Source organism: Equus quagga, chromosome 4 (genome assembly GCF_021613505.1).
Source record: "Equus quagga isolate Etosha38 chromosome 4, UCLA_HA_Equagga_1.0, whole genome shotgun sequence".
NCBI classification, from domain to species: domain Eukaryota; kingdom Metazoa; phylum Chordata; class Mammalia; order Perissodactyla; family Equidae; genus Equus; species Equus quagga.
In genome coordinates this window covers 87,554,732-87,581,475 of record NC_060270.1, presented here as the reverse complement: position 1 = coordinate 87,581,475, position 26,744 = coordinate 87,554,732, and the positions used below count along the sequence as shown (strand labels likewise).

Genomic DNA, 26,744 nt, shown 5'->3' with positions numbered 1-26,744 from the left:
AGATTTTCATTTGCAGTAATCTGAGTTTAGGGAGTGTTACTTTGACACCAGTAGGATCAAGAAGATTAGAGACCTTTGGAAATGCTGGAGGCCTTTTAATACTGTCATTATGGTGAACATTATGAAGCATTAGAAACAAACGACACCTGGTCAACCCAGATCTCTGAACATAATATGTAATGAGAAGGTTCAGAGATGTAGGGTGCAACTTGGAGTTCAGAGCAGAAGACATTTGTTTTCATGGAGGCATTGGTATCTGACTCAACTTTCAAGGATGGATAGGACTGAGATGGACATGGAAGAGCAGCCAGACATAATCATAGTAGCTTACAGTTACGTAGCATTTACAACTTTTCAGACACTGTTCTAAGTGTTCTCCATGTATTAACACATTTCATAATTGTATTAATAATTAATAAGGTGATTGTTATCTTCACTTTTCAGTTGAAGAAACAGACACAAATTTGTTAAGTGGACTCATTCTGCGTCTCAAAGCTAGTAAATGAGCAGTACTGCTATTTAAACTCAGGCTTTCCAGCCCCAGAGTCTCTCTTCTTAATCACTATGTTGTTCTGCCTCTACTTAATGTGAAGTATTTTGTAGGAACAGTAGGATAGAGGAAGTTAAGGAAGGTTGAAATCAGGGACACTTTTGAAAGGGAGGCAGAGACATTCATATGTTATTGATGTGACTATAAAGTAGTTCACTCTTTCTAGAAAATAATTTAATAGTCTTTTGTTGTATCAAGGACTACAGTGATCATACTGCATATTTGGCCTAAAAAATGTTGAGAGACAGTTATCTATGGGTCTCTTGCATTTCTGTATGTCTGGCAAGCAGAGGCATTAAATGCTTTTTTGTTCTGGACTGTCTTTTCAAGGAGGTTTGTATAGCCAAATAGCGTTGGAATATAGAGATGGTATTTCCTTTCTGATCAGATAGCTGGTTTATTTATTGTCCAGTATAGTAAAAATAGTGTCTCTCTATGGAACAAAGTTTGAGCAAATTTGCTTGCAGCTCATTATCAAAGATTTGGGTTTCCTAAGCCCCGAGTTCCTTCACTATGATGCAAACCCACTGCACGTGCATCATCCATCTAGGCCACTCCACGTTACCCTGGTGGACCTTGGGGGCGAAGGAGAACTGACGTGAATATGAAGCTCATGCTGCTTACTGTGTCCTGAGTAAAAAGTCCTTTGACCCAGGAGTGTCATGTCTGCTGCCAGCATCTAGGAAATTATGGCAGGCTAACGTGTCAACTTGCAAATAGGGCAAAATCTCAGACCCTTCACCATTCTTGACAAAGGGATGGTTAGAATGATCAACACAGCATTATGTATAATTATTGGAAAGTAATCTAGCTGTTCAGTAATAAGGGAACAGTTTAGTCAATTGTAGTACATTCATATAGTGGAATATTAATTCCACAGCCCTTACATATCACATTTTTAAAGAGATAAAGACTTGTGGGGGGCTGGCCTGGTGGCACAGCGGTTAAGTTCGCACATTCTGCTTCTCTGTGGCCTGGGGTTCGCTGGTTCGAATCCTGGGTGCGGACATGGCACTGCTTGGCAAAAGCCATGCTGTGGTAGGCGTCCCACATATAAAGTAGAGGAAGATGGGCATGGATGTTAGCTCAGGGCCAGTCTTCCTCAGCAAAAAGAGGAGGATTGGCAGTAGTTAGCTCAGGGCTAATCTTCCTCAAAAAAGAAAAAAAAAAAAGAGTTGGGAATATACTCATGAGAATGTTAAGTAAAACTTATATTATGAAAATGATAAATATAGTGCAATCTCAATTTTGTAAAATGTATTTACATGTTTAGGAAAAAAAGACTGAGATAAAATATCCAAAATATAAAAAATCGTTACATATAAGTTGTAGAATTATGTGATTTATTCTTTTCTTTTTCTTTATCTGTATTTTCCAAATTATTCTATAATGAAAATATGTTATTTTTATAATGAGAAAAAATACACATTATTAATGAAGTCAGACTGAGGGATTTGACATGATATAATAGGCAGAGTAGATATTGTATATAATCTTGAGAGGACAGTAATATGAGGATTCATTTAAAACTCGTGCAATCAAAGATCTGTTTTTCATTAAGATGCACATAGACAATATAACTGAAGACCATTAAAACAAGAGCAAAAATAAAAAATCCAAGTTATAATAGAGGGATAGAGGAAACGCACATATTTTAGAAATTCTAATTTAAGGAAACTTAATCCATTTGAACAAAAAACTAAGCTCATCAAAGCCTCTCGTTGTCTAATAAAAAGGAATTAAGTCAGTTAATCATAAGAAACAATGTTTGCATACTGAAATACTGAAAGATAAAATGATCTTATGTGTGACATTTGCTTTAAAATATTCCAGCAAAAAATAAATAACTAAAAGTAAAGTGAGAGGGATAGTAGAACCAACCTTGGCAAAAATATTGATAGTTGTTGAAGTTGTATGTGGGGCTTATTATACTGTTGACTTTTGTCTGTGCCTGAAATTTTTCATAAAAGAATAAACAAAATATCATGAATTTATATGGTTTTAAAATAATATCTCTCAACGGTGGCTGCACATTGGAATTGCTTAGGAACTTTAAAAAGTACTGATGCTTGGGGGCTGCTCTGGTGGCATAGTGGTTCAGTTTGTGTGCTCTGCTTCAGTGGCCCGGGGTTCACAGGTTCAGATGCTGGATGTGGCCCTACACACTGCTCATCAAGCCATGCTGTGGTGGCATCCCACATACAAAATAGATGACGATTGGCACAGATGTTAACTCAGCAACAATCTTACTCAAGCAAAAAGAGGAAGATTGTCAACAGATGTTAGCTCAGGGCCAATTTTCCTCACCAAAAAAAAAAAAGAAAGAAAAAAGTATTACCGCTTGGATCTCACCTCCTTTGATTCTAATTTAATTGGTCTTGGGTGTGGCTTAGGCATCAGGATTTTTAAAATCTCTTAGGTGATTTTAATATGTAGCTCATGTTAAAAATCATGTTCTAAGTGGACTCTGTCAGGTAGATCCTTATTTTAAGGGACATTGAATATAATAATGGATAATTTTTGCAGCACTTCTTAAAAAATGTTGGTAAGTTTTTGTTATGTGGTTTATGGAACATCCCTCAGTAAAACGTGAGAACAAGCAAATAATTTTTCTTATAAAGATAGTCCTGCTGAGTACCAGAATAAACTAGTGTAGTTGCATATCTTAATGGTTCTTTCACTTAATAAAATGTTAAAGTTTCAGTAATTCTAAGGAATAAATAACTAACATATCTCTTTCAAATATTAGTCAAGTAGGAAGCTTAACTGATATAGAAAGGATAGGTTTTTTTTTTTTAATTTTAGTATTTTATAACTTTGTTAAAGTAATTCCTGTTCATTTCAGAAAATTAAAAAGAATATTTAGACATATAGTAGGAAATAATCAGCCATAGCTCTATTATCCATGGTAAATACTGATAAACATTTTTTAGCATTTGATTTCAAATTTATTTTAACTTTCTATTGAAAAATTTCAAACATAAATGTAGGGATAGTAGTATCATAAATCTCTATGTACCCATCACTCAGCTTCAATAGTTATCAACTCGTGATCAGTCTTATCGATGGCCCCCTCCCACTTTATCCTCGCCTCCCCCACACTGGATTATTTTGAAGCAAATCTTATATATCATATCATTTCATCTATAAATATTTTAGTATGTATTAGAGCAAATAATGAAGGTCATTAACACATATCTGAGGTATTAGTATTCTGTGTTGACTGAAGGAAGATCCATATGCTACAGTTCCTAATTCTGTAGTTGCCAAAGATGGTGTTGTGTTATAAAAGTAAAAATCTGGCTTGTATCCTTGAGCTGCAGAAGGATCTGCTGGCAGGGCCGAGACTTTTCTCAGAAAGTAACTCCACCAGTTTAAATGATGAAGTAAGTAAGTAGACGGAAATCCAAGAAACCCAGAGCTCTACCCATTAACAAGGCCTTAATTTGGAAGATTTTGAGGATTAGAGTTACCTCATGTTTTGCTTTAAAATAACTAAATTGGTCTCTTGTTCTCCTTTTTTTAGAACCAGGTAGTTTCCCAAAGAGTTTGACAGATTGAGTTAGTCATAGTGTGTTTTGGTGAAATTAATATGGAGGCAATATGTTAGAAAGGCGTTGAAGGTAGGGAAACCATTTAAGAAGGTACTCAATTTTTGTGGCCTGAGCTGATAAAAACCTAGTGTTGGAGGGTGGGAGAAGAGGTGAAACATAGCATTTTTATTTATAGTAAAAATTAACACAGCTTGGTGATACTTTGTTACAGGAATTAAGAGTAAGGGAATAATTGAATATGCCTTCAGCACTACCCTAGGGATCTAACATATACTATGCTCTTGGAAGAAAGAATGAAGTTGAGAAGGGGCAAGGAGTGATAGGAGAAGAAAGAGATGAGTTAGTCCAATCTTAGTATATCAAGTTGAAAGTAATAGCATGGCATCCAAATAGATATTTCCTGTGGGCCACTGGAAATAGATGACTGGAGTTCAGGTCATGGATGAAAACTGGAGATCTGCATTTGAAGATCATTCACGAAGCTATAAGGATAATTGCATTTTCATGGGGAATATTTGTTTATGGAGGAGAGCATGTGACTAAAGACAAATCCTTTTAATAATTACAGTGGATGGGAATAGGAGTAGGAACGAATTAATCTAGAATACATTAAATTAAATCTTACTGAACATCTACGTCACAGGCATTTTGCGTGGAAAAAAGAAGGAGTGCTTACTGCATAGACTGGGAGGCACAGTGCAATGCAAAGGGAATGCTATGCCAAAGATAGGTACAAAGATTGATGAAAGTAAAAACTTGGCAGAACAACTCAACATGCCCAGAGCAGGAGGCCTGAAGTTTATGGGAGGATGTGTTTTCCAGGAGAATAGAAGGGAATGGTATTTCATGCAGAGATGGAGGCACAGATACCTGTACTGGAGTCTCCTCACTATATCACATGTGTGGTGAGGAATCTGGTGTGGCTGAATCACAGGATATAGGGTGAAGAGAATGGCAGGGCACTTGGCTCTGATATGCAAGAACTAGAAAACCACTTGTGGGAAGAATATTAGAATCACTGTTAAAATAGAAGACAAAATCAATGGTTTGACTTTAACATAAATGCATAGAAGAGGAAATAATGGAAAATTTTTAGGTTTTTCTCTTCTGTGTATCAAGCAATTGCTGTCACAATAAAGTGCTGTATGTTCACTTTGATTAATTTGTGTTCATATAAAAATTTGGTCTGTGAAAATGTGACCAAAGTTAAGGAGTCAAAGGTTTAATATATATATATATTCACATATATACATACAGCATTCATTTGCTCAACATGCTAACTATCAACAACCAAGAATTGGGAATACAAAGGTGAGCGAATCAAGTAAAATCTCACCTTCAAGATCTTTGTTGATAAGTTAAAAATAGATAATAAAAAATTTATATTCTAGTTGGGTAAGTACAAAGATATGGGAACACTGAAGAGGAGTACATAATCCAACTTGAGTGTTAGTGGAAGCATCTAGGAAGCCTTCTGTGAGGGATGATGACAATTGATTCTTAAATGATGCAAAAGAATTAGTAGATTGATCGGAGGAAGAGAGCATGAGACAGTGGCATGCAATACAAATTGGGTAGCAATAAGCAAAGATATGGAGGTAAAATGTAACCTGGTTTGTGTAAGCAACCATAATCATTTCATTATTCTTGAAACTCTAAGTGTGAAATAGATCAGGGCAGGAGATGAGCTTGTGGATCTAGGTGGAGACCAGTGCAGGCTGACATTGCACATACTAATTTAAGGGACTTGTGTTTTATGTAGGGGAGTGACCTGGCTGGATTGCATTCTCAATACATGGCTCTTGTAGCTAGGTGTATGATGAACTTGTTGGGAAGGCAGACTTGTAATTAGGAGGGTTAGTTAGGTAGATTTTTCAGGAGACCAGGCTTCACTATGGAAAAGGGAAGAAAGATGAAATGGAAGAGACATCTGAAAAATATTCAGGAAATAAAATGGACAGGATTCATCAATAGGTTATTTATGGAAATTTGGAGGGAGTGAGTCAAAGTGAAAGAATACTCCCAGATTTCTGGTCTGGTGGATGGTTGTATCTTCTGCTCCAACGATAAATACAGCAAAAGAAGATGTTTGTTGAATTAGATGATGAGTTCTGTTTTGGACCTTTTGAATTTAAGGTGCCAGTGGGCTATCCACGTGAACATTTCCAACAGACTGTTGAATATCTGAAGGTTGGGTGAGAAGTCTTGGTTTGAAACCCAAATCTGGGAGCCATTAGAGTATAAGAGGCACTGAAAGTCTAAGAGTGGACATTCTCTTTAGTATCAGCATCATGTTCGTAATCAATATGAATATACTGTGTATACTGAGCAAACTACCCAAGAACCAAAATCTAAAATGAACTCTACTTAACCTTGTTTAATTTGCTTAACTTTGAACTGACCTGAAACACAATAAAAAAATTTTAAGTGTGAACCTAACCAGAGTCTTTTTAAAACATCCTGTATTTTCTCCCCAAATTTTAATGCTAGCACCAAAGTAGCATATCAAAATATCATTTGAACTGAATTGATAGACCATATACTTGCAGTTCTTAGAATTGAATGGCTAGTGTATACAGGACACTATTCATTGCAGAAGACTTCAAAAGCAGTCCATATAATGATTTTGGCAATAAAAAGCATTTGATTTTTCCTCTCTCAGCTCAAGCACAAGTCATCTGGGAGAAAAATTACTCCCAGATGAGCTTACAATTGCCAGAAATCCAAAATTTAACCAAATTGGATCATCACACACTGTGTTTGGAAGGAAGACTGACAAAATGTTGTTTCAGTAGATTCTAGGAAGTGTAGGACTTACTTAACTGCAGTGGCTCTGGAAAATGGTTAATGCCTAAAGAGCAGGAGTAATTAAGTTTAATGTTGTTCATTTGTAGGGCAGTTTTCCGGTAATTTTGGTAAGTGACATCTTGTGATGAAAACAAAAAATGAGAATATAAACTATAAAATGATGAGTAAAGAAACTCATCAGAATTGCAGTATTTTGAACTTCGATTCATCATTTAATTGGAATTTCGTTCCAAAAATGGAATTGATCAATAAGAATGGTAGTCTCCAATGCTTATATAGTGCTTACAGTGTGCCACGCACTTTACATATCCTCATCCCACCCTGTTAGAGGAGTGCTGTTATTAGCCCCATTTATCACGTGAGGAAACTGAGGCAAATGGAGAGTAAGCAAACTGACCCAAGATCACAGAGCTAATAGCTGGAATGGGTAGTCTGTCTTCAGAGTCCATGGTAGACCCAGTAGTCTGCCCACAGATTCCGCAGTAGACCCAGGTAGTCTGCTCTCAAATTCCCTGGTAGATCCAGGTAGTCTACTTTCAGAGTCCATGGTAGACCTGGGTAGTGTGCCTTGAGAGTCCGTGGTACACTCAGGTGGTCTGCCTTCAGAGTCTGTGCTCTTAACCACACTCCTAGTTTGAATGCTAGTGAATGCCACTGGTAAACAGTTTATCTGTGCATTGTGGAGTTTTACAAAATATGGAGATGACATGATTCATGCCTCTTAAAAACATGCAGTCTCTGGCACTGTTTCCCAAATAATTTGCATTGCAGCACACCACAATGATTCTTTTGATTTTTCGCTATTGGTATGTAAAGGTGATATTAGCACATATTCCTTATATATTTAAAAATAAAGGGAAATTTCAAAAGTGAAAAATTTAAATTGTCTCCTTGGGTTTAGTTTACCTCATAATGATGTACAGATCAGGAGTAGGGGTTACTAATTTTAAGAGATGTTATAAGGACTTCAATGTGTAGCAGCATATATAAATACTTTGCTCTTTACCCAAGAAATGTAAGTGGAAATTATTTTAATCAAATAATTCAAAAGGTACTAAGCATGCTTGCTATTAAAAGTTTTATTGATATTTTTCAATTTTTTATTATAAAAGTAATATATAATCACACAATATAACATTTGGAGATAAAATATGAAAATCCTTAAGCTCAGCAGCTGTTACACCTTAGAGTCTTACATCTTTATAGTCTTTTTCTGTGCAACTAGTCTTACATTATTGCCATAATAGTACATTTATAATTTTATACTTTAAGAAGTTTTAATGATAGTCTTAATATTACTGAAGATCCTTGTTTTTGTAAAAATAAATACAGTAATAATTTGTCTTTTGGATAAATCTACATTTTCATATTCTGGGTTTGCTTTGTAGTCTGTACCACTTCATGTGATTCAGAAAGTCTTTGTGTTATTCTCTTCACCCTTGTCTCCTTTCCAGGCCTTGGCTTTCCTTAGCTGGGCAGAGTCAGGTCCACTGATGCCCCCTGCCTGCCAGCTCAGTCTTGCACAGTACCTGAGCCAATCTTACCTGAGACAGCAGATACATCTTTAGCCTTAGACTCACTGATTGATGTGACTTGGAGTTAGTTTTATCCATCCCAGACCTTGGATGCAGTTGCCCTCCTGCTTTGTCTCAGCTGACCCTCCACCCCGCAAGTCCCTGTGTTGTCAGTTGCCATGGGATCAGCCGTAGGCCGTCACTTTGCTGCTTTTCCCCTTGTCTCTCCTCATCCTTCCATTGCCAGTTTTAGCTGACTTGGCCAGGTTCGTCTCCTTGGTCCCCCTTTCCGCCAGTTATTCTCCTTCATCCGGCAGGCCCCTTCTGGGCCTTTGTTACCCTTTCTTAGTTCCTGCCAGTTTTATCCCCTGCGTATTTGTGGTCAGACTTGGTGTCTGACACCTGTACAGGGTTTTCCAGGGTTGTCTCCTGAATTCTGAATGAGACTTCTCCTTGGAATCTTTACTTTTCTGCTTTATTTATTGAAGTCAACCTATGTCTTGTCCAAGTCATGCCCTTGGACCCAGTTCCTTGGGCCCACTGTCTTATCGATGACAGGTGCTACAGGTGGTTCTGTTTCTTTTGTGTACTCTGCCTTGGGACCAGGCCTCTGCCTGTCTCTCTTCTCTTTCCTTGCTGGCCTCTTCTGCAGAGGGCTGAGACTACCCGGGACACTGTCAGCATGGCTTCTCTCAAAGACAAATTACATGTAAAATGAAGGAAGTAAGAGAAAAATTTTATTGCATACAGTTACTATTTAAAAAGTTTATTCACTGATTTTTGTTGTATCTATTCAGATCCTTCTTTTCAAGTGAACTATTTATCACTTGAAGCAAAAGGTACAACTGTCTATGTCATGTCCAGACATCTTTGTACTGTGTATGCGGTGCATATTGTGGCTAAATTTGACATAACTATGACACATGAAATAAAAGAGTTCATCAATACAGACTAAATTAAAATTGGAGTTGCATAAGTAGAATCTACGGTGAGCTATCTTTGAGTTGCCTCATGTATTCTATTTATTGATGAATTTTCATAACTTACTCCTTGAATAAATTATCCAAGAATCAGCTTATGATTTTCTTTATATATTATTTCATATTTGTATAAAGTTACTGCCATAATAAAATCTTATAATGATTACTGTTTTTACTACTTGATTGGGCTGGATGTTTTTTATAATGATTACTGTTTCTACTATCCAATTGGACTGAATTTTTCATTTACAATTTGTATAAAAAGGCAACAACATTGCAAGTCTGCTGTTAAAAAGGGTTCAATAATTCTTTCATTTTTTTCAACTCTAGGGATATTCAGATCATTTCCTTCTTTGTCATATGTAATTGGCCATATAAGTAACATGATTAGAATACACAGCTCCTTTCCTCTAAGAGATCAAATTTGGGCATTCTCTTCTATAATTTCAACCTCCTGACATTATGTCATTTTTATTCTTTCTGACTTATATGTGGAATCATGTGGCATGGCCAGCTACTTAGAAGATGCAGTAAGTGGGGAGGTTCTGTGACAGGTTACTGGAGCAAGACAGCTGCAGGCAGTTGACTCAATGGCACATTTAGTGCCATTTCCATGGTATACAGTTGTGACGTCCAAGTGATCTGATGACATGGGTCATAATCCAAGAAAGCTGTTGGCCATGGAGAAATCCATGAAATAAATAATGAAGGATCCCAGCTAGTGGAATAACTTTGCAATGGAGAATTTAGTTAAGAATCAAGTCTGGACAGGCTGGTATACCTGATTTCAGTTTGTTCTGTTCAGATCAAGTGTTACCTGTAGTTCTTTCACACCATACTCAGAGGTCCCACATCACGTCACCTTTATGACTAAGTTAGAGGATTTCCAGCATTTTCTCTCGGTTGCATGGTTTTGTCTTAGGGGTTGCTATGTACGTGCAAAGGAAGGATTGTGAAAGGAAGGGAAAAGAGTTCAAGTTAGGTGAAGTTCCAGACCATATACTCCTGCTTTACTCGAGTATTTTGTATCTCAGAGTTCTGTGTAAAAACTCCTTTGAGAAAATTGGTTGCTTTAAAAAAGATTGAGACCTACTACCATCCACCACAGATACAAAGACCCTGTTTAGTGCTATCTTCTCTTTAGCTGTTGATATGAGAGAGGTTTATTGAGTATATGTTGAGTGCCAGGCTCTGTAACACTTTGCTAGGCATCTTGGTCATCTCTTGCTCATTGAATAATCACTGCTCTACAGTCTTAGGGTTTCCCTGTGGTTCTGCACACAACTCATCTTTTATTTCCACATTTTTTTGATGATCTTACTTATAATTTCAAAATGACTTCTATACAAAGATTCCAAAATCTGTGTCTCCAGACTGACTTTGCCACTTCATACCTGTATGAGGTTTGGTAAGTCATCCTTACCTGCCTCCGTGTTCTTATTTGTACAACTGATGCTATTACCTTCCCAAGCCATAAGATAAAAAGAGCAGGGAGGCACACGTTGGTAAATTACACAGGTATAAATAATAGTATTGTTTTTATTGCTGTAAACAGTATCTTCAAGATCATATTTCTATTTTTTTTTTTTGCAGGAACTTGGTAAATATTTGCTAAACAGTACTCAATCATTCCTTTTTCTTACATCAGACATCACCCATGATTTTATGTTTTATTAATGGCACAATCTTTCCAACAGTCACTATATCTCAAAATCTTGAAAGTGTCTTTTAATCCCATCTTCTTTTAGATCTTACTTGTTATCACGTTTCTTCAGGCCTTCATTGCAACTTGTCTGAATTATTCTAATAATCTCATAACTGGTCCCCCTGTCTTCAGTCTTTGCTTTTTCTACTATGTCTTCTATCCTGCTGCTGTGGCGTTTTTGTTTTTGTTTTATTATTTTGGCCTTTTGTTTTTCTTCTCCTAAAAAGTGTAGCATCTTTGCTCATGAAACTTCATTGTCCCCCCACTGCTTATCCATTGCAGTTAAGACTTGACAGCCTTGCCTCTACAATATATATTTAATCTGCATTTGCAGCTTTTCTTTTGCACCTCCTCCATGAGCCTCATCTTTAGCCAAACTCTTTGTTCTCTGAAAGGATGTTGACCACTTTTACTTTCGGATCTTTCCATGGGCTCTTCTGTCTGTCTGCAATGTGTTCACTTTGTTGAAAAAGTACTGATTCTATGAGGCTAGTTGAAAATGCCACCTCCATGAAAGTATTTGTAATTTTTCCCTAAACAAATGTGATATGTCTCTCCTCTCCTGAACCCGGTATATCACTGTTCTTTAATCCACCTCTCAACTGCTCCGTGGTTGTGTAATAGCTAAGTAATTATGTAAAATAGTTACCTTATTCTTAAGCTTAACTTGATCATTGTGTATCTGTTTCTTTGTGAACCGTATTTTGAATCCGTCTCAGCCTTGTGATCAAAAAGTAGTTGATGATAGTAATACAACTTCATTTTATAGGTTACGTCCTGCCATGTTACACATACAGGAAGGACAAATGGCTCCCAACTGGGTTTATTCTTGAAAATGTGGGGCACCATTTTAATAGTATTTTTTTTCTTGATAAGATGCAGGAATATGAAGTGAGAGAATTATTTCAGGCATTGCTATTTATATTTATGTTGAAATGTAGTTGAATGAAAGTACCTCCTAATCAGAAACTAACATTTTATAGAACAAGTAAATTTACTCATTCCTGAAAAGACATCTTGCCTGTTCTTATCTTTGATTCGCCTTCAGAGGGACATTTCTTTTTGTTTGTAGTTTGTATATGCCTATTTTAAGATATTAGGGTCTGTATCAAATTCTCTTTGTATTATTACAAATCAGCCAATCTTTTACTACTTGAATGTTGTCAACCATTCATTCTTTATTGTTTTTTTAAATGTCAGAAAATAAAATGCAAAACCCCACCCTATATTAATGTAATTTTATGGTTAAGATTTTGCATTCACAAAAGTCCAGAAATTCAAAGTTATAGTTCCCAAAAGAATCCTAATTCAGTCACATTGCATAAACTGATATTAAGGTTGAAATGTATCATCATTACAGTAATGCAAAATACTCATATATGCATGAGGACACAGTTATGGTTGTTGAGGGAACCATAATTTTGAATTTTCTGACTTTTTTTTGCACATACAATTTTAACCATAATGTTAAGTTAATACAGTTTTTTGACTCTGAAGTAATATATTTGTTGCTATGTTTATCTTAAAAATAAGTTTTCATTGAGTCCATTTTTTTTCTTCTCTATATCTATAAACCTATATTTATAGAGATCTGATGTCCCTACAAAGAGAACTACCTAAGGAATATTTCTATATAAAAATAGTTTTTAGCCTCATGTGTACTCATATTCTCTCTGTCTTTCTCTCACACACACATACACACACAGCCTCACACACTTATGTTACATTCTGGCACATTATAGAAGCAGGTAGCATATCCACTACCTGCTGTTGAAAGTGTTGACGATACTGAATTATTTATTCTATCTTCTACACTATCCAAAATCGTTTGGGGTACTTTGACACATTTTGGTCTCTTCCATATGGATACTTCATGGTGGCAGAGTTGCCAGATGCTCAGGTTTTGTGACAGTCTTAGTTTTTCAAGGACTGTTGGAATATTCTTGGGAGAATCTCGCCTTGTTACTGATTCCTATGGCATGGTAAAATACTAACGTTTCTTTGAAAGTGTCTTTCAAGACAAGCAGTTATTACAGAAAGTTATTAGAATGTCCCATCTCAGTGTATTTAACTTTAGGAGCTTAGTAAGGGAGCAATTTATCTTGAAATTCATTTGCAATGAGTTGGCATCACCCTAATGAGTAAAAGTAGCAGTCTATATGAATTTGGGGATTAAAACAAAGTTATTTAAAATATTTAATTAAATGTTAACTCTCACGTAATTTCAGCCCTTTGTTTATATCTCAGTTGCCAAAATGCAAAGATGAAGAGCAAGAGTCAAGTCTATCTTATCTTTTTATCCCTTTTCTACTATATATAAATATATATATATATATCCGAGACGTATAAAATATGCTGAATATCTGCTTAATTGAACAGAATGTGGATATTTACGGTCCTAGCTATTTGCTTTTCCTCTGCAGTATTAGCAGAAGCTCAGATTCTCCTCCCTTTCCAATTCCTTCCCTTAACACATGTTGAACTGGAAATTCTCATCTTTTGATGTTCTTCTCAAGCGTTTTCTCCTTTAAAGACTTTCTGGCTTCTCTGAGCCAAGTCTGAGATTCCCTGCTTGCTTCTCTCATGGCATTCTGTGTATTTCCTGACGTTCCCAGACCACTGTTACTTACAAGTAGAGGAAAGGAAAGGACTAACTCAGAAGGGATGCTTCATGTTGTGGCTTATGTGTATGTGTCTTACATGGCAGAGAGAGGCTTTGGATGGCTTTTATGTGACCTATGGCATGTGACCCTGAGATGTAGGCAATGGAAAAGTCAAATCACGATGAGACTCAGGTCGATATCTGTAGTGAGTCTTTGGTGCATATTTATACCCATGTTTAAGTATTTTTGTCTATATTATGTGGAGAGAAAGGGCAAAATATGGTCAAAAAAGGTTTCCTGCTTTTTTTCTTCCCCTCAGTGAATGGGCTTTTTACCCACCTAAATGGAGACTATTTTCATGTCAAAGTTGAACTTGACGCTGCTCCCACTATTGGAATTAGGAGGCAGGCTCACAAGCAACACCTGTGACTTCCTTTCTATTATTGACTTATACTGGTCTCAGCTTTGCCTCTAACTGGCTAACCCTGGGCAGCTGACTTCACTTTGTGCTCCTCAGTCATCTGGTAAGAAAAGTGTGGCCTAGGACATTTTAAGTTCCTTCTACTTGTAGTATTTGATGAGTTCCACATATAGTGTAGTATGGTAGGTGAGACTGCGTCTAAGAAAGTTCCCATGTAACGTAGGTTGTATTGAATGACCTCAATACTTCATTTGTAGATAATCTTAACAATATTCTTTATATAGTGTTTTCTACTTTTCACCTTTTCCCCTGTACCCATGTATATATTAGTTACTTAAGAAAAAAAAAAAAGAGGGCAGTTATTTAAATTGTGATCAAGGGAAGCATATTAAAATTGTTTTTTACTTGTGAAACTTAACCATGTAGAAGATGTTTTCATTTTCATTTTATGCTATTAAAATAGGAAGTTTTGATATTTAAAAAGACAGCTTTCAAATGTTTCCCTCACTATGATATAGACAGGGAAACATAATCTTAGAATTTTCATATTGTTGGCTTGGTGAGAAAGAAACACAGGATTAGCAAATCAATGCTTTTATAAAAAGTCTTATCTTTAAAATAAAAGTATAAAAGACCAGGACACAGTCCTGGGACTCACACCTTCAAATTCTTTTTCTATTGCAGGTGCACTACATTATTTGACATTTCACTCTCCCAAACACTTTTTGAGTGCCTACTGTGTACAGTATGCTCTTCTGGCTTTGACTTTTGTAATTAATTATCTAGTCATACTCTTATAATCAAAGTAATATATAAGATAGCAAAACATGGGGATACTAAATAAATTATTTGTGGGGAGGTATTTCTCCAAATGGCACATTAAGCACCAAATCCAGGAAAGATTTCAAAGAACTGTCTTGGACTTGCCAAAACAAACATAGGAGAAATAATCAAAACACAGGAATAATCTCTATGAGCAGCATAACAACAAAATATCACAAGTCAAATGATAGAACAAGTCAACAGAATACAGGATTCTGGGACGCAAATTTAAAACAAATACTCATAGGCACCAAAAAATGTAGATCTTAGGACTGATTATAGAAAGACTGAATATTTGGGAGGTGTTTTATTTTGTGCTTGTTAATTTTAGCAGTAGATGTGACTCAGTAAAAATAGCAAGTTACCATGTTTTTCCTTGTTAGCTTATTCATTATTTGGGCACAAAATACCTTTCTCTCTGTGGTTGTCAGGAATAGTTTAGTTGGTATACCAGTACGCAGATATTATTGTTATTACTGTTGTTGTTATGATTGTTTCAACTATTCATGTGTCATAATATTCAAGCCTACATGATGGTAATATCTAAAAAGCACTCTGTGCTTGCCTGTATGGTTTGTTTCTCAAGCTTGTGCTTGAACTGAGCTTCCTGTATCTATTTGAGCAATAGTCTTCTCACTTGACTGGTCAGTGTGTTCTTAAGTGTATATAATCTTAGACAACACTAGTAGAGTTGGGTTGAAGTAATGATAGGAGTTATATTTATTACCTTGGGTCTCCGATCTTCCAACTTTGTAATATTTAGAAATGAACTCCAGGGACTCATGAGTGGCATGAACTAAAGGGCAAAGAACATTCCAATGTAAAATGATATGCTGCTGTTAAGGAATAGTCTTCCACGATAGATTAATCATGAGGTGAATTATAAATATTTCACACACTAATTATATTAGTTTATGGAGATAAAACACCATATGAAGTGTTCCCAGCACACTCAGCAAGTTAGATGTGTTTTGCATGTTAATTGAATCACTTCTTCAAGGCTGATGATCATGAATCCCTGCAGATGACAGAAATTATTATCATGGTATTGTACATTCCTGATCTTTGTACCAGGTTGACACCTACCTTTCCCCAGGAGTTCCTTTTCTTTGGATCATATCTTGAGTACTAGATATATTAGGATGGTGAAACAGAGAACAGTGCCTGACATATTATTAGGGACCCTAAGGAAAAGTAATGGGCTCGATCAAAAATGACATCAAATAACACTTTCTAGAATTGTGTTGGGTGCTCAAATAAGAAGATAAATGCTTTCTTTTGGGGGCACGAAATGCTTCCCAGCTTGTGTTTTAATTTGTAGGCATAAATATATCGAACACTTTACTATAAACAGAGAATCAACAGTTTTATTTTCTCAGTGTCATTGAGAGAATGAATGACTTATTCATTCACTTATTTGAACATTTATTGAGCACCTGGGATAGAACAGTGAACAAGGAAGACGTAAGGCCTGGACTAAGAAAACTTAAAATCCAGAGTGGTATCTGCCATGTTAAGGAAACTATAGGATACTAAAGAAAAGAACACCAGATCTAATTTATCTCATCAAGGAATATATGCTTTAATGAGAGAAAACAAGATAACATATGAAATATTGGAGAACATGTAGAACAGATATGTAAAATTATATAACAAAGCAGAACCCATATTTTTAACTGACACGTTTGGTGACCAGGCCCCTTAGTTTAACTAAATCTCCAATGCAATTTTTTTTCAATAGTCTATTATCTGTTATCTTTAGTTACCTACTGGGCACTCCATTTGTATTTAACATTGCTAAAATCTATCCCTTTATTTCTCCTCTTCCCCAATCCCTGATTTGTTTTCTCCTCTTGTATTAAGGAGTTACCACTACCTATTTGATTATGCAAGTTAGAAACCTTTGAGTCACTAAGTTCTCTTCCTCCCAATAACCAAGCCAAACATTTCTGTTTCCTTCATTGTTCTTGATATCAGCCACTTCTCTGTATCCCACTGCCCTGACCACTCCTTGTTATTTCAGTAGGCTGACTCCTTCATGTTATTTAGGATGCTGAATAGATTACATCTCTGCAGGAGATCCTTCATTGATGGTCATTACCTTCCCACAATTTGTCTACCAGTGTCATCACTAAGGAAATATGTGATGAATGAAGGGATGAAATAAGTCTATTCAGGTTAGTACAGTTCTTCTTTATACCATTTATATTCTTTTATTTCTCAAATATAGACTATAATAAGAAGTGCAGTTAACAAGAAAATGTTGAATCACATTCTAATCTTAGATGATTCAAAATCACTGTGAAATAACTGAAAAAAGAGGCTTGGGTCCAGATCATCTTGAATTTGAAACTCATCTCTGCCTCTTAGTAACTGCTGTTGTCTTTGAATTGAACCAAACCTCGTGTGCTTTAATTTCTTAATCAGTCAAATGGGGATAATAAGACATATCACTTAGGGTGATGATTAAATGAGATGACATATGTAAAAAACCTTGCATAATGCGTGGTTCTCTATTCTTTTAGAATATTATTAACATTAGAATATTATGGAGAATATAAGGATTTCTCTTTCAAAAACTGATGATGGAGGGCTATGGTTTTACCTCTTCTGTATTTGAATATGTATAGAGCAACTTACCTTATTTTGAGAGTGATGATGAATGGTGCTACCTTATGTGATTCCTGTCTTCTCATTTTACTACTGTTTTTCTTAGCCAGTGAGCATTCACGAATCAGTTAATTAAGGATAAGAAGAAGAAATAAAGTATATGAAGATAACCTAGGCCTCCCCTGCCACCCCCCAATAACCTTGAATCTTCCTGGTTTTCCGCTGCTCTTAATTATCTCTTCTTCTTTTGAACCATATAGCACTTAGTGTCTCTCCATTCACAGTCTCACACTGCTTTGTGACATTTCTTGTGTAGGACAGAGTTGTTACTTACCTTTTTTTTTGTTACTTAATGTTTCCTGTATTTAAGGCTTGTTTCACCAATTTTGTTGTGAGCTCTTTTGGAACAGGGGTGATATCTTGTACTTCTTAGTTGGTCAAAGCGGGAGACTTGACAATATTTTGATTTGTTGACTTATTGATAGACTGTCTGAAACAGATACATCTAGAAGTGTTCTGAGTGGTTCATATTACCATGTGTCTTAGAAGAATACTCTTAATAATGGATTCTAGTCCCAAAAATAACATAAAAAATATTTGTGTATGCAGTAAAAATTTCAGTTTATTTATATATTTTTTTTCTATAGTAGGCTCATCCTCCCTTTCTGTTTCTTCCTTTCTTGTTACAAACATAATTACTAAGTGCCTTTTATGGATTAGGCACTATGCCAGATACCAAGAATTAAAAGACTCGAGAGGTTGCTGGGGCAATTTAAGAGACACCTGAACTTAAGTGACACCTTTAGCTAACAAAGCTCAACAGGTATTATTTAATTTGTCTCCTTAGGCATCCAGAAGGCAGGGCAGAGCGCTGATGACTGCAGAGTGGATAGAGGCTAAAAAACCAGTTGGAGATAGTGCTCAGGGGCAGATCCTACCTACAGACCTCTATTACCAACCTTCTAGCAAGTGTTCTTTACGTCACGCTTTCTTGCCTGTCGTGATCAGCATAGGAAAGGAACATTACATGGTGGAAAAAAGCAAAACTGCCTGATTAATTGATGCTACACCATGAGACAGCTTTTGGGAAACTGGATACTCTATTTAACAGCCTGTAAATTACCCAGCACAAGAACCTAGGAAATTAAATGACTACGTTTCCTTTTCCTTCAGATAAGACCTCCATCTTGTATTTTTTATTGTTTTAGCAAGTGGAAACATTTTGTTACACGTGTTCTTGAAGGTTTTTGAAAATCCATAGCATTTAAATATGCAGTAGAAATGTTCTAATTAAGATGAAGTAGCTGACAACCAAAGCGTATTTTGTTAAAATGGATTTTGTATGTCACTGATTAATGAATATTAGAAGTCAGTTATCTTTCTTCATAGATTTTACAAATTAAAAAAAATGTATTTAAGCCAAAGACTTTTGAAATGTTTAGTAGTATTTATGAGTGTCTGTATTCTTGAGCTCCTGGTATACTGAAACACTATCAGTGCACTTTAGAAGTGATAAAGTGAGGGAAACGATAACACTCTTCTCTTTCACTTCTCATATCCAGTTCATCGGCAAACCTTGACAGAGCTATCAGCAAACTCAGTGACGCCACTTCTCATCAACTCTAGCACTGTTATCTTAGTCCAAGCCACTGTCACTTCTTTTCTCTTCTCTTTGCTGTTCTCCCTTCTTCCAGAATGATTCCTTCCAGTCTGTTTTCCATATGGTAGTTAAAGTTTTCTAATATTAAGAAGTAATAAAAAAATTTCATGAAATACATAAACAAGTGTAATATAAACATAAGGGTTTATACAAAGAAAATTTTAAAACTTTAGATATATGAATATAAAAATCAAGCCCTGGTTGGAGATATTTTGATCGTATGTTTTAGAAATAATTTTTTTGTGTGTGGGGAAGATTGGCCCTGAGCTAACATCTGTTGCCAACCTTCCTCTATTTTTTTATGTGGGATGCTGCTACCGCGTGGCTGGATGAGCAGTGCTATGTCCGTGCCGGGGGTCCAAACCTGCGAACCCTTGGCCCCCAAAGTGGAATGTGTGAGCTTAACCACTTACGCCACCAGGCTGGCCCCTAGAAATAATTTTTACTGTAGTAAAACAACATGTTAAGTGTTGTGTTAAAAGCAGACAAAGAAAACTATATAATAATATATACATGTTACAAAGTGAAAAGAATGAAAGTAAATATACCCACTATGCATATATAATTTTGTCATTTCCCTACTTAAAATCCTTCAGTCTCTTTCCATTGCTGTTACCATGAAACCCAAATTCTTTTCATGTCTTACAAAAGCCCATAGACTTTCTCAGCCTCTTCTCTGGCTACTTTCTCATTGAAGGAGTTGCTTCAGCCTCCTTGGTCTCCGTTCAGTTCCTTAACCTGCCAATTTTCTTCTTGCCTCAGCTACTTTATTTTCCATTTTATCTCCATCATTTAGCCTAGTACCTTGCAAATAATAGACACTCAACATATACTTACTAAATGAGCACTGGAATGCAATAGTGGCTATCTCTTTTTGGGGTGGTTGTGGGTGATATTCCCTTAATTTCTATTTTTTGTATTTAAAACATTTTTGTAATGAACATAGGTTTTCTAATTATCAGAAGGAAAAAAAAAAATAGCTCCATTCCAGAATTCAATAGCCTGGTGGGTGAAATTCAGCTAGTCAGGAGGAACTTAGAAATTAGGTTACTACAAGCAGCTCAAGAGTCTGTATAAGAAAATCAAGTAAGTAAGGAATTGCATTTAGGTACCGTGGGTGGAGTGTTGGGTTAAGGGAAGCTGGTCCATCCAGAGCTGTGTTTTCCCATACAGTAGGCATTACTGTATGGGTATTTAATTTAAACTTAAATCAATCAAATCAAATTAAATTTAAAATTAATTCCTCAGTTGCACTAGCTACATTTCAAGTGTTCAATAGCCATATGTAACTAGTAATTACTGTGTTGGACAGTACAGATTCTGTACTGTTCTGTAACATCTGTAACATTCTGTAGCATCTGTAAATGTTCTGTAACATTTCCATCATCACAGAAAATACTCTATCACAGAAAGTATAAGATCTAGAATCCTGGAGAGTAGATAACAAGGAAGAACTCGAGGTAGATAACAAAATAACAAAGACTTTGGTAATGAGACTGAGCAACATGAATCTAGACAAGGAGTTTAGTTATTGAGCAAAGTGACAGAGGTGAAAGAATGCAATTTACTCTTTTGTCAAAGGCCTACTGAAGCCCTGTGAGGAATTATTTAATTATCAGTAACACAACCCAAACTGGGGTCTGTGTTAAATTGTATACTATATGACCATTATGTGATAAATTGTATGGGGGGATGGTTGAAAAGATTTCATAGGGCAGGAGTGAGATGACCTAGGCCATGAAAGATTATTACTAGATTGTTTGTGATGGTGGTTGGGATATTGAATGCCTGTCTTCTGTTTCTCATTTTACCTCCCTTCCATCCCATTTAAAATATAAAAATATGCATTCTGATCATAAAGGTTGCAGTCCTATAGTGCTTAGGTATGTTTCAGCATCTCTTTTTATATATTAAGAGCCTAGGGTAAAAGAGCAACAACTGGTTTTTTCAAACTGAGCCAGAAAAGAATAAAATCTCTAACCTTGAATTTCATTGTGTTGAATTATTTTGGATTCCTTAGGCACGTATGATTCAGATTGTAGATGTAATGTGCATTGAAAACAGTGGAAATGTGTGGCGATACAATCCCGGATACCTAGGATGGTGTTAATGTGCTTGCAGCACAGAGCCGTTTTGGTTAGACGATTATAATAGCAGCTTACTTATATTTTTGGTGAGATAGTAAGCTAATGATGTAGCCGTTAATTTGAATTTAGCAGACATTTTAAATATAGGTTTCTCTTACAGAGACAAAAGTTGCAATTTAAAGCTCTTTGGTGGTCTAAAAACAGCTTAATTCTGTAGTAGCATGGTAATAAGTACTAATCCAGCTTATACAGTGATTGTAGTATGTCATGTTTGTGAAAGATTGCCCAACTGCTTTCTCTGAGTTTTATGTTAATTTAAAAATATTAAACATAAAACCTTATAACATCTTCATGCTGAGATAAACTGTTCAATTTAACTTGCGCTCAAGCAGCAGCTGTCAGGAATTATCTTGTTCCTAGTGGTTTTTGCTATCACCTTGTGCCCTTTCCTGCCAGAGCCGCAGTGTGGGATGATAAAGCTTACCTTGTTAGGATTTATTGCTTAAATAACACCTGAGGCATGATGAACATCCGGAGCCTAGGGATTAGATGCTGATTGAGTTATGTCATTCATTGTATTATTAAAATTTTTTTTTAATTGATGGAAGAGGGCAAAATAAAAATTGCCTATGAATTCTACCTGATTTCCTTTTGTAGGCATATTCGTCACTTCTTTTTGGGTGTCCTTGAGCTAAATATTTGAGGAATTGTTTATTGTCTAATTTAACTACCATATTACAAATTGGAAAGCAAAGAGAAATGTTTTACTAACGATGGAGATACTTTCCACAATTTAGAAGTAGTGAGGGCTATTTCAATGTTAGTTATAAAAATAAAATGAATTTCCTGTTAATGATTGAACAAACTGAAGGAACTGTTGGTGTGGGCAGTCCCAAATGGTTAATAATATGAAAATCATTGCCATTTCACTTCTGAATGTATTTCATTCTTTCATTTGGGAGGTTTTATTTGGAAGGCTCAACTTTAGATTTGGATCCCTTGATTACGAATCAGCTGGTACGTAGGCTAAGGAGAGGAGGTGTGTGGTAGGAGTAGAGTGAAGGGCTCCCCTTGCTTGAACGTTTGCCACAGATGGCCGACCCTGAGAATAATTCTCATGTAGAAAATTAGCAATTGGATTATGACTAGAAATGCATATATGATAGGTTTATTGTTTATGATATGTAGCATTGTTTTCCCTTCTACTTACTGCCATCTAATGAATAGTCCCCCAAATCTGTAGTTTTATAAATGTATAACAACACAATTTGCAAGACTAGATCAATGAGTTACAATATACCTTTCAGTTACATTAATCAATTGTTAACATTTTGCATTTTTTATTTCTTTCTATATAATTGTATACATATGAATATTTATTGTCATTAGCCTTTTGACTGACACATTTAAGAAGTAGTTGCAGACATCATGAGACTTTACACGTAAATAATTCAACCTGTATCTCTTAAGACTAAGGATATTTTCCTAAGTACTAGAATAAAATTATTACACTTAAAAAATTTAAGATTGATAAAAATTTACAATCTTATATTCAGTCCATATTCAGTTTCCCTGTTGTCTTTGTAATGTCCTTTAAAGCCATTTTTCCCCTATCCAGTATCCAATCAAGGATTACACATTGTATTTCGTTTTGGGGTCTCTTCATTTTCCTTTAATCTAATTTTTTTGCTGAGGAAGATTGGCCCTGAGCTAACATCCATCCCGTCCTCCTCTACCCCATTTGTGGGACACCTGCCACAGCATAACCTGACAAGCGGTTCGAAGGTCCTCACCCAGGATCCAAACCGTTCACCAAAATAGAGTGTGCAAACTCCACCCCTACACCACAGGGCTGGCCCCTGACATTGACGATCCAGCTTAGTTATTTTGCAGAATATTTGTCTGATTTTTTTTCATGAACAAATTCAATTCAGGCACTTTTTAGCAGAAATACTACATTGGTGATTTGTACCTTTCTCATTGTATCACAGTGGAAAACACATTATATCACTTTGTCCCTTATTGATCATATTAAGTTTAATCACTTGAGTAAGTTGATGTCTGCCACATTTCTCTCTTATAAAGGTACCATTTTTCTCATTTGTAATTAGTAAGTAATATGGTGGGGCTGCATTTAATGAATTTATCTGCCTTGTGTGTGAAAAACATAGAGCTTGCTCAGGTCTTACTGAGTAAGAATGAGTCATTGCTTGCAGTAGTATGTTGACGGGGGGGATAGAGGGAGAAGTAGGAGAATTACTCAATAACTAGACCCACAGGTTGCCATCTATTTTCTTTTAAAAGGAATAGTGATTGATTGAGATTAATATTTTGTTTTTCTCTCTACTAAGGATCAGATTTGTAGATAAACAAAATCTTCATATTTCAGAATTTTCTATCTTAGTTTTAGAAAGGCTTATACTTCATAGTGGTGGGAATATCTTTGGACGAAACGGGGCATTATCTGACCATAATTTTTCTATTTGCTTTAGTTGGGCACAAATAGACAATTTAAAAAATGAGTGCATCTCCTTGGTAAGATTTTTTTACTTTAAAGCAATAAACCATGACATTAATACAGCAGTATGGGTTTAAAGAGCGATCACTGCTTTTTGGTCTTATGTACCCTTTTTAGCCTGTGAAGAAGACACTTGAATTCCTATTTATGATAGATTCACTTATTATGTAATCATTCTTCTTATATGAAAGGCTAGTGCTGCAGATCATATAAACACCTGAAGTTAGCCATTTGGCTTGTCAGCCTGGGAGAATTTATAGTAGTTGTAATCATGGTAATAACAAGGATTATCTTTTGTATTTATTAAGTACAGAAAAAAGCATTTGCAGTGTAAGTGGTCCACAAGCAATTCATATCCGTAGTTCAATGGAAAGCACTTCAGGCTTAGAAGACCAGGAATCCCTGTTTTGCCACTTTCTACCAGTGTGAGTCTAGAAAAAACTCTTAACCTTCTTGAACCTTATTTTTTAGAATGGGAATTAAAGCTGTAAGGGTCAAATGATTCTACATTATGTTATAAAGGTGGCATCCATCAAAATTGTGCCAACTGAATGTTCTCAGCTGCTCAGGGACTGTAATTTGTCCCTCCTTTGTGTCCGTAAGTGATAGGTACCTTGTTAGTGAAACATTTCTAGGTTGTCTCAGGCAGTTATTACTCCATTCTGTTTGTTCCTCTAATATTTTGTATATGTCATTATTACAGGCAGCACTCATTCTGGTGGGCTGTCTTGTTGATCTTTTCTGTTCTTCCTGGTTAGACATTGGCAAAAGTAGGCATTTAATAAATGTTTGTGGAATGAGTGAATAAATAGACATTGTTTCATTTATAAACATGGCTAAGTAAGCTTTCAGTTTCCTTTTTTCCCTTAAGGGGAAGGAATCAGCCTTTCTTCATTTTTTTTATATTTATGTTTTATATAAGGGATTTTATAGATTGTATATCTGGTGCCATTAGCAGCCCAGTAGTGGAGAAGAAAACATTAAAAAAACATAAATATTGCAGAATAGTTAAAAAAGGAGAGGGGAGGGACAGTGAGAAAACATGCCAGGAGAAAAAGACCACACTAGATAAATCTACTGCATAAATCAAAAGGGTTTATGTCATAACATGAACATGTGCCATTCCTGCTTGTATATTGAATTTCAGTAGTTGGTTGCATAAAGAAGTAAAGTGTAATGAAACTGGCAAGCAGAGTATTCCCCAGTCAGCCTTATCTTTGTTCCATTTGTCCTTCAGATAGAGCTTTTCTTGCCTTTTTCAATAAAATCCATCCAGCTTTTTTTTTATTTTGCATCTCTCAGTAACTGAGCTGAGAAGACCAATGCAATTCCCAGCTTTTATAGTTCTTAGCAGCTGCTTTTTAAGAGATCAAAACTTAGAATGCTGCTACATGGTATTAAGGCTTAACTATTGATGTGTCCCTATAGGGGATATGTTTTTCTTGGGCTGGGCTGAGGGAAAAGGAGCAGAGGGTGAAGAATGACCCCTTCAAGCATGCTTGGGACAGTAAACCCTAATTTCCTTGTTTCCTAGGCTCCTCTTTGCAAGCTCAGTGCTTAACCTGACTGAATTGGCTGCCCTTCGGCCTGACCTTGGGAAATTGAAGAAGATTCTCTACTTCCACGAGAACCAATTGGTGTATCCGGTCAAGAAATGTCAGGAGAGGGATTTCCAATATGGATACAACCAAATTCTCTCATGGTAGGTATAGATTATATCAATATATGTAGACCTTTGCCACCTGTTTCTTTATAGATGGTTGTTTGTAGGAGAAAACTATGGAAAATGAATCTTTAGGTGGTGGTAGTATTGTTATTTTTTCCCCTCGTTGAGTTTTCTGAAATTGCAAAGTCTTAAAATACCATGACATTTCAGAGGTGATGGTCCTTCTCTATTGTTACTTCAACAAAGGGTATCTCCTGAAGCTTGTTAATGAAAGAAATTAATAACAACTCTGAAATGGCTTTTCTGTTGGATCCTATTCATATAACTGCAACAGCCAAATGGAGTCGGTTTGGCGGTGATTGGGTACATTTTACTCACCTTGTTAAATAGTTATTAGCAGTTGGGATTGGTGACGTGTCTAAACAGACTCCCAACTCCAGCAAGTATATTCCATAGTTTAGTTGACATAGCAAAGCAGCTATGTGGTAATACTTCTGTGTTTTGAGCATTTTGTAAATGTTTTCCTATCATCATTTTTACAAGCTGCTTCAATTGTGAAGTAGCAGTACCATCAAACTAGAGTGGAACTGCTTCACGCCAAACGTCTCATAAAAAAGCAACCATTTTAAAATTTCATAATAAAATTAAAATACTTTATTTTATATTGAAACGGAGAAGGGAAATATGTTTTAAAAACAAAAATAAAATCATTTTGTGCTTTATCAATATGGAAAACATTTGTAATATTCTTTTGATTTCTTGAATTAGCATCATTCTTTCCCTCAGATAGTATGTGTTTATTACCCTGGAGAAATAACTGAGGAAAAAAAATTAAGTCTATTTTTCCCTTTATGGGTGGCTTTAAAGTTAATGGAAGTTATACCCACTCATATCAGGGAGGAAATGCATGGAAAAGCACATTTCTATAAACTATCTTGGATCTTTAATTTAGCATAGACTGGGTTTTTAAGAATGTAAGCTGTTGAGTTGCATGCCCTATGAGGGCAAATATCTAAAAAAAGTTTTATCTTACCGCCCCTTGTCTGTTTTTCATAAAAGATTATTTTTGCTCGTAGGGAATGAGACTATAAAAGCTTGTGCATGATTTTTCAGTATTGCTCTTCTCAAGAGGGTAAACTGATGGACAATCTTGGAGAGAAAGAAGTGGACTTGATCATCGGTTGGCTTCTTAGTGAGAAAAAAATGGTTCACGGTTGTCCAGAGGAAAAATAAGAGTGTCAGAAAG

The 26,744-nt window shown here is 35.9% G+C and overlaps 1 protein-coding gene across 12 annotated transcripts in view; it reads left to right on the top strand.

Annotated features, from left to right (window-relative positions):
• The window catches only part of GTDC1 (glycosyltransferase like domain containing 1), a 397,164-nt gene that overhangs the window by 162,300 nt on the left and 208,120 nt on the right, over positions 1-26,744 (top strand). For all 12 annotated transcript variants that reach the window (XR_006888267.1, XR_006888266.1, XM_046658957.1 and 9 more), the window contains one exon: positions 25,367-25,534. Coding sequence is in view for 10 of the 12 variants with exons in the window: in XM_046658957.1 (XP_046514913.1) it covers positions 25,367-25,534 (168 nt within the window). In the remaining 2 variants the exon portion in view is untranslated. The remainder of the gene's footprint in view (positions 1-25,366; positions 25,535-26,744) is intronic.